Source organism: Schistosoma mansoni, chromosome 2, assembly GCF_000237925.1.
Source record: "Schistosoma mansoni strain Puerto Rico chromosome 2, complete genome".
NCBI lineage: Eukaryota > Metazoa > Platyhelminthes > Trematoda > Strigeidida > Schistosomatidae > Schistosoma > Schistosoma mansoni.
The window spans coordinates 31,191,190-31,200,879 of record NC_031496.1 but is presented as its reverse complement, the minus strand read 5'-3'; the positions used below and the strand labels follow the sequence as shown (position 1 = coordinate 31,200,879).

At 35.7% G+C, this 9,690-nt stretch overlaps 1 protein-coding gene across 1 annotated transcript in view; it reads left to right on the top strand.

Annotated features, from left to right (window-relative positions):
* Smp_147840 (putative cytosolic purine 5-nucleotidase) overlaps positions 1-9,690 on the top strand; it is a 40,235-nt gene that overhangs the window by 11,708 nt on the left and 18,837 nt on the right. The window contains exon 10 of the mRNA XM_018796362.1: positions 5,211-5,312. Coding sequence (XP_018650583.1) covers positions 5,211-5,312 — 102 coding nt within the window. The remainder of the gene's footprint in view (positions 1-5,210; positions 5,313-9,690) is intronic.

The window sequence follows — 9,690 nt, the reverse complement described above, 5'->3', positions numbered from 1 at the left end:
AACCATGGTTCCAAACCAACAGAGAACGTGAGCTCCAGAATCCTGAAGGAATAAATGGGGTATGAACCCGTTCTTAGTCATCGGTTACCTTGATACGGCATCTAGAGTTGGTCAAATGACTTGAAGATTAGACCTGAGTCAAAGAATTTGGAATAACCACCTGTTTTGGTTTGGGCGTCCAAGTAGCATCCCAGCCCATTAAAAAATTTTATGATTCGTGTAGCACATATATATTTTGGTGCCCCTTTTTACCAATGTTTATTCGTTTAAATAAATTACACATATAATAGTACACGATATATATCATTCCGAAATGGTCATAATGTTGTAGCTAAGCCACTTTCGTCATTTATCTAGTTTCTTCTTACATTGTTTATTAGGAAAAAACTCTATTCTTATAATTTTAATGATTAACACTGTGTATGCCATGATAACAGAGCTGTATAATAAAATGCCATTAAGTGCTCTGGCACGAGACTGGTAGGTCCTGGGTTCGAATCTCTTTGGTGTGGGGTCGTGGATGCGCACTGTTGAGGAGTCCCATAATAGGACGAAATGGCCTTCCAGTGCTTCCAGGTTTTCCATGGTAGTCTAGCTTCAATCGATTCATGATTTCAACTATGAATATAATGTTAATTTATTAATCTTCACATAGTAAGTATAGCGCTTCATACCTTTGTTACATAAGCCTATACTTGAAAAGAGTAGTTTTCATTCATATATTCTGTGATTAGTTATTATCAATACTTGCGTTTTCAGTAATTTTGATTTAAAGTACTATAATGTTTAAATGATTTAACATTTCCTACCATTGAGTTTCTGACTCTTAGCATTGAATCAAAGCTAAATAGAGATTACACCACAATAATAATTAATCATTTTCCATTTTCCTATAAGTCCACTAGTCTTAGAAACTTGTAGAATAAACAATTGTATATCCTATGTAATTCTAAGCAAATTGTAGGTTGTTGATGATACTTGTTAACAATATTTTCATTGTATTTAACATATGTTTAATCATCATAAGTAAATGGTCATAACTTATGTTATTATTATTATCATTTTGATGAGTATATGTCATGTTACCTGGTTAATTTCCTGTTCACTTTTTCTTATATTCAACTAGTGTAGAAATGATGTAGAATAAGTTTAAAACTAAACAAAGCAAGTTATTACATAGTTAGGAGTTAATTCTTTATTTTTAATACAATATTAGGTATAGTTCAGTTTTGAATTGTTTGTTTAAATCTTCCAATTGATATTTAGGACTGTAATCGATCGGTTTTTTATTAGCATATGTGCATCCTGTACGGATCACCTCGATATTGCCTTAAGTCACAAGCATTATGAGCAAAGATGGGGGGGTGTCTAGCAGTGGAATACAGGACGCGCGTTTCGTCCTATTTGGGACTCGTCAGCTGGATATCTCTGCTTCCCGAAGTGAACATCAACTCTAGGATGGTAGGACATCCATCGGAAGAATCCTAAACAAAACGAAACGTTCGTCATTGACTCTACTATTGGCCACCATCCATTTTTGCTTATAATTTTAGGTATATTATTTTCTAAATTAACGATTAACCATAAACTTCAATAATAATTATGCTCATACTTCTATACTATTTCAGTGATAAAAAAACTTTGAAGAGATAAAACAAAGCGTAATACTTTTTATGGTTACGATATGTCTGATCATAATTTCTTTATTTTTATTCCGTCAAAAGTTACTACTACCACTACTACTACTTGCTTACTTACGTCTGTTGCCCCTCTTGGAGGAGCGTAGGCCGCTCAACAGCACTATCCATCCAACCCTGTCCTGGACCATCCTTTCCAGTTCTTTCCAATTGTTATTTATTCTTTTCATGTCTTCTTCCAATTCCCGACGTAGTGTGTTCTTCGGCCTTCCTCTTTTCCGTTTCCCTTCAGGATTCCAAGTTAGGGCTTGCCTCGTGATGCAGTTTGGTGATTTCCATAATGTACATCCTATCCACTTTCGACATTTTCCTAATCTCCTCTTCAGATGGAAGCTGATTTGTCCTCTCCCACAGTAGGTTGTTGCTGATGGTATTCGATTGACAGATATTGAGTATCTTGAGTAGACAACAGTTTATAAATACTTGTGCCCTTTTTGATGATGGTTGTAGTAGTACTCCATGTTTCAGCTCCATACAGAAGAACTATCTTGACGTTCGTACTAAAGATTGTCAGTTTGATATTGGTTGTCAGTTGTTTTGAGTACATTTCTTTCAACCTACTGTTCATGTGTTTTGTAAAATATTTTGAATCAGTGTCCATATGGTTAAGGTACTCTACTTTCAACCTTTAAGTTTAATGTTTGAACCCGACACCACCACTTACTTTGGTTAAGGGAAAGTAAGTGGTGTATCTAGTTCCCTCACAGTTAGAGTGTAGCTTGATGCTTAGTACTTGAATCTGCGCCTAGTACATAACCTAATAAAGATAACTATTTTCATAATCTATAAATCTACATGAACTGTTTGTTTCTACTGATGACGGCATGTTTGATCATGATGAGCTACATTAGGTATAAGTACCGTTTTAACGCAAATCATTTGTTGGCAACTGAAATTTAGTTTTTGTGTTTAGCTTTAGTATAATACTGTTTCGTTTCAGTTTGATAGTATAAAACAAAATTCCCAGCCTATCTGAAGTTTATGAAAATTCTTCCATTTTCTAAAAAGAGTTTACGTCAAAGACTGACCTTCATTAACCATCTATTGAAACTGTAGATAGTAAACAGCTGTTTCGTCCTAATAATGAACAACTCACTATTTCGTAGCCATAATTCCGTCGGAAACAACTGACCGTAATAGGCTCAGGCCTTGTTGCATGATGGAGTACGATTTCCGATTATCCACCTTCCCAATTTCAATCACTTCTTTACACGAAGAAATAACTGTTCAATATTATATGTTAATCAATGCTAATCCTAGCGAGTTACTTTCTAATTATCAACTCCAACTCGACAAAAGCTTATTCCTTTATATCAGGATACGTATCCTTTCCCTTTTTTTAGGGAAAAACATCCCATAGAGTGTAATTTATATCCTTTTTCTTACTCAAGTCCAATACATGTTATTTAGTTTTCATTGATTTATCATATGTTTACAGTTATATTACTGAGTAGTACATATCTGTTTATGAAAGATGAAAGGAATTATGTCAATTGAATAGGAATAATATATTTGTAAAATCTCAGCGAATGAATTTGAAGTAAATCCAACGTTTCGCTTAGCAATCTGGTCCAAGCTTTTTCAAGGAATTAATTCCTTGGATCAGATTGCCAGGCGAAACGTTGAATTTACTTCGAATTCATTCGCTAAGATTTTACAAACAAATATATTATTCCTATTTAATGTCTTACATCAACTCGGCGCTCAAATACTGTGAAATTATTCGCTGTAATTTAGACGAAAGTTCTTATATATGAATGATGTTTATGTTTTTTGAATTATCACTTAGTGTATAGTAAAGTACTTGTGAGTGAAAAAAAATGCTTTGCATTCTAACAAACCAATTTTGTATTTTCAAGCTTTGTAAAACAATCTTAAAAAAATTTGCTCACTGGTCTCTCTCTGCCTATCACAGCGCTTTCTCTCAAAGTTTACTCTGTTTTGTTTTTGTTGTTGTTGTGAAGCTCATTGAATATACTAAATTAACAAATGATTTGCTATAACAGCTATGGAGTGTCATTGTTTATGTAATATTCATACTGTATAATTGTTGCTTAATACTTTCTTTACAAGCTAACTAACTGGTGATATGTTTTTGTCATTTTGAGTTACTTGTCATTTGATGTTGCAAATGTTTTCTTTTAGGATTGATGGATAATATTTGTATCTCATAATAAGGTGTTTTATTATCTGAGCTGTATGATATAGTCACGAAGGTGTCATCGTCTTTCTAGACATCTTCAGTATATCCTTCACAAAAAGGAATTCAGATCAGGGGAGAACGCTCACTTACTTACTTACGCCTGATAACTCTCGTGGAGGAGCATAGGCCGCCCACCAGCATTCTCCATCCAAATCTGTCCTGGGCAGGCCTTTCCAGTTCTTTCCAGTTAACAGTCATCCATTTCATATCTGCTTCTATTTCCTGGCGTAATGTGTTCTTTGTCCTTCCTCTTTTCCGCTTTCTTTCCGGATTCCAAGTTAGGGATTGCCTCGTGATGCACATTGGTGATTTCCCTAATGTATGTCTTATCCACTTCCAACGTCTTTTCCTAATTTCCTCTTCAGCTGGAAGCTGGTTTATCGTCTTCCATAAAAGGCTGTTGCTGATAGTATCCGGCCAGGGAATGTTGAGTATTTTGCGTAAACAACTGTTTATAAATACTTGTACCTTCTTGACGATGGTTGTAGTAGTTCTCCACATTTCAGCTCCGTACATTAGGACTGTCTTGACGTTCGTATTGAGGATTCCCACTTTGAAGTTAGTTGACAGTTGTTTTGAGTTCCATATGTTCTTCAATTGTAGAAATGTTGTCCTTGCTTTACCAATCCTCCCCTTTACATCTGCATCCGATCCTCCTTGTTTATCAATGATGCTTCCCAGGTACGTGAGTGTTTCCACACCTTCCAGAGTTTCTTCATCAAGTGTGATTGGGTTGGTGTTCTCCTTGTTGTATTTAAGAATCTTGCTTTTTTCTTTGTGTATGTTGAGGCCTATTGATGCTGAGGCTGCTGCTACATTTGTTGTCTTCGTCTGTATTTGTTCGTGTGTATGAGATAGGAGGGCTAGGTCATCTACGAAGTTCAAATCGTCTAATTGATTCTGAGATGTCCATTGTATTCCGTGCTCCCCCTCAAGGAGAGAACGCAGTCTAAACTAATATATTAACAACCAGTTGAATAACGTGTCAACATAGAGCTAGCCGTTAGTTAATTATGGAAAAATACTAATAGCACACTTCTCTTCAAAGTATTTGCTGATCATATTGTCTTGAAAGACATTCTTCACAACTGAATCGTTCAGCTCAGAGAACATAATATTTCTATAGCGATCCCTCATACTATAATGAATTTCGTAACATCTAACATTTATCAAACTACTTAAAGTGTAATTATAACAGACTAACGTAGATGTATTCTTACAAACAAAAACTTTAACAATGTGACTAGAATAGTCGATATAAATGTATACATATATATATCTATATCTCTACTCTGTTTTTCTATTCAAAGGGTACTATTCGTAAATGGACAAGTTATTTTGATTATATTGTAACTGATGCCAGAAAACCAGCATTCTTTCAAGAAGGAACAATTTTAAGAGTTGTTTGTCAAGTTAGTTGAATTATTTTCATAATCAGTTTTTGTTTTGTTTTTTCATTTCATGTCAAAAATTTTTATTTATTTATTTAAACACATAAATATTGGTACAAGGAAGCACCAGATAAATATGCGCCGCATAAATCTCATTTGATTTGTGTGAGGGCTGTAATACTGCTCGGGTGCCAAAACTCAAGCAGGTGGTTTTGTAAGGGGGCCACACCCGGAGCCTTTGACCTAAAGGTCTAACCCACATGGCAATGGAGCATCTTGAGGAGATGCAGTCCCATGGTAGCCGGTGACCAACAACTGGTTCGTACGCCATTTGTTCCCTCAAGATACTGGAGCCCATGTGCACCATTGGTTTGGAATCAGGGTTTTCCAACTCCCCTAGGTGGACTTTCCGTGTCCACCAACCCGGTTAAAGAGACGGATATTCGCTTTTCATCCTCTCAATTTCGTAAACAACAGTAATGCAGTGAGAAGGCAGTGAGTAGGACTTCCCTGACAGAGGCTATATACGCGTGGCCATATGAGAGCATTTGGAGAGGGAGAGCGGACTCTCCATACTCTCGGCCGTACCAGGGCATTTGGAGGCTTTATGTCAAAAACATTACACTGAAAAGTTACGTTCTAAAATACACTAAAGTTAGATGAAGGAAATTGTAATATTGTAGATCGTATTGCAAAATATGCAGTAATATAATGCTTGATATAATCATGGCATTTTAGTGTTGAAGATGAGTTGGCTGTCACAACAATTTTATTTAAGTTATATTCACGTTATAATGTTATTTATTACACTTTGTTAAATTATAAAACTTCATACATTGAAGACTACTAAAATTTGTTTTTAGTCATCGAACATTTTAATGTGATTTTCAGTATAGGGTTGTAGAGACTATTGAATTTCATTAAAGTTATGACCCGATCTGAGCTAGACCACCAATAAAAACCTGGAAGCACTGAAGCGCTATTTCGTCCTAGTTTGGAACTCATCAACTGTGGTCAGTGGAGCTAATCCATATCGTGTTTGAGGCAGACAATGGAAGATGATCGTGCAATGTCTTAGATTGATTTAGGTTAGACATCAACACTGTTGGATGCCGGTTTAGTGGTCTATAGGTTGCGACTTTTGGATCCCGCTGGTAACCGCATTTTTACATCTGTCTACCCGACAATATACAGAAGACAACTTTTAATGATCTAGGTTAAGTCCTTGAACGATTGGTTAAATAGTTTAACTTTGGGGTTAGAATGCTTGAGTTCAAAGTGAGATTAACTGCCTTGGGTAGAGAGACGAAAACCACTCTACCACCTGGTTGGTTGACAAATGAGGACGAGAGAGAGAAGACGAGTCAACTGAAATACTACTTGACTTATTCCCAATTTAGAATCAGATTATTGCAAAAAGATACATGACTTAATAGGTGAGCAACATGACTACAGCGCACAAATAATTAGAGAAATACAATTATGTTCAAAACTGGGCATTAAAGTAGAAAAACAGGGCGCAGAAGGTACCGTTCAAATTACAATAGATTTGGAACAGAAAAGGGTAGGCCCTGGGTTCGAATCTCGCGAGGTGGGATCATTGATGCGCACTGCTGAGGACTCCCACAATAGGACGAAACGGCCGTTCAGTGATTCCAGGTTTTCCATGATGGTCTAGCTTCAATTGACTCATGATTTCAACTATGAAAATACTGAAATCTCCACAAAACCCCATCAGAAAAGGGTATGTTAGTGAATCATAGATCAATCAAAAGCTTATAGTTTGTAGAATAAATCAGGGACAAAAATAAGTTAGTATTTCACAAGCTTTGAATTAATTGAAATAACGTCCCCGAAAATAACTCACGTTGTTTATCATGGCTTCTTTGTTTCTCTGTTCACATTACACACTTTATCTATTCTATATAATTATTCAAAGAACTAGTTTGTTTTCTTTTTAATTATAAAATTTTGTTCGACAGTCATCTACTATTCATATTGAACGTAGAGTTTGGTACAAGATTCATAACAAAAGAATTGAACGGTATAAATATTGTAGTAGTGATGTAAAGTTTAGCGTTTTTTAGTGAGTTACTTTTTCTACGGGATGGGGTCGCTAACCCAATGCACAACCCTCCTCCTTTACCCGGGCTTGGGACCGGCAGTAGCCCTTGGAGGGGCTACAAGCGGAGTTAGTGATGTAAAGTATTGTAAAAAAGATCAGTCATCTATGTACATATATCATATCGGTCATTTAATATGATATAGAATGGAATTATATACACAATAACTTAATATAATACATATTAGTCATAATAATAATAATAATGACTGACAAGTGGATTGAGCCATGCTAGTAGGTGTAGACTACCTGGTTGGGATTCGCGAGATGACAGCAATCGATGGTTAGAGACCTTGAATGACATGGCTCAAAATCGTTTACAATGGCGAAGGTGCATCCACTCTTTGTGTTCAACCAAGTCTAATTTTCTGAATTCTTCATGTTTCTATCTTTTTTCTCTTTCCCAATTTTGTTTTACTGGATTATACTCCTTCAATAATATCTTCAAACCCCAATCTTTCACATTAATGCTTATAGTCTTACTACTTCTACCACTATGGGATTTGAATGGACAACTGTGTCTCTGTGCTAATGTGGTATGACAACTCGAACTGATGTACGTACGTACGTACGTACGTACGAAGTTGTATGTTGTGACTGACTGACTGACTATTAGTTATTATAAATTGTATGTGTTGATTATTATTTTGTAACAAAATCAATTCATGTATTCATTAGAATTTTGTATGTATCATATAAAAGATGTTTTTAGGTTTGTTTAAATTATTTGTCCTCCTATTATTTCATCAGTTTTATCCATATTTTTAGTATACAGAGTTTATTTAAAATGATTGATATATATGTATATTCATTTTGTATTGTTTGTTTAAATCTCATTGATATTTAGGACTGTACTTGATCAATCTGTTATTGACATATTTACATCCTGTTCCGACTGACTCGATGTTCCCTTAAGTTACAAGTATTATAAGCAAAGATATACATCCAGCTGATGTGTCCTAAATAAGAAGAAACCCACTTCATGGTTTCCACTGCTAGCCACCATCCATATTTGCTTCTAATGATTGATATATTGTTTAACGATTAACTAATCAACCTATTATTTCACTGCCATATTAATTGTCTTATACAAAGATTCAATGTCAAGTTTAGATATGTCAGTTAGTCACAACGTAGAACTTCATACGTACGTACGTACATCAGTTCGAGTTACCATACCACATTAACACAGAGATGTAGTTGTCGATTCAAATCCCATAGTGGTAGAAGTAGTAGGAGTATAAGCGTTATTGTGAAAGATTAGGGTTTGAAGATGTTATTGAAGGAGTATAATCCAGTGGGATAAATTTGGAACATAGTTGAAATTCAATGTAGTCGAGTGTTATGTTTATCTTTTAATGTTTAGATTTCCCTATTTTGAACTCACATATTAGTTTGTGTCCCAATTTGAGTTCCACAATAGGACGAAACGACCGTCCAGTGCTTCTAGGTTTTCCATGGTGGTCTAGCTTCAACTTACTCATAATTTCAACTATATATAAAAATCATATAATGATTGTAAAGAATGTATTTGATAGTCTAGAACACATGTACTTTTTATGAAATATGGTTGATCACTTACAGTTCTTAATAATATAAGTACATTAAATTGTCTTTAACAAGAAAGGTATGTATATTACAGATACAACTGGATCATTTAAATGAAAACCGAACAAAAATATCATCTAATTTATTTTATTTTATTTAAACACATAAATATTGGTATAAAGGGGCACCAGATATATATGCGCCACACAAATCTCATTTGATTTGTGTGAGGGCTGTGATACTGCCCAGGTGCCCAAAACCGAAGCAGGTGGTTTTCTTAGAAGGCCATACCCGGATCCTTTGACCTAAAGGACTGATTCAAAAGGCAGTGGAGCATCGCAAGGAGATGCAGTCTCATGGTAGCAGGTGACCAACGATTGATTCATACGCCATTTGTTCCCTCAGGATACTGGAGCCCATGCGTACCATTGGTTTGGAATCAGGGTTTTCCAACTCCCCTAGATGGACTTACCGTGTCCGACAACCCGGTTAAAGCGCTGAACATTCGCTTTTTGTCCTCTCAATTTCATAAACAGTAATGCCACGAGATCCTGGGTCCGAATCTCGCGAGGCGAGGTCGTGGATGCGCACTGCTAAGGAGTCCCACAATAGAACGAAACGGCCGTCCAGTGCTTTTAGGTTTTGCATGGTGGTCTAGCTTCAATTGACTCACGCTTTCAACAATAATTAATTGATTAAAGCCCACAGATTTTAACTATTTAGTTGCTG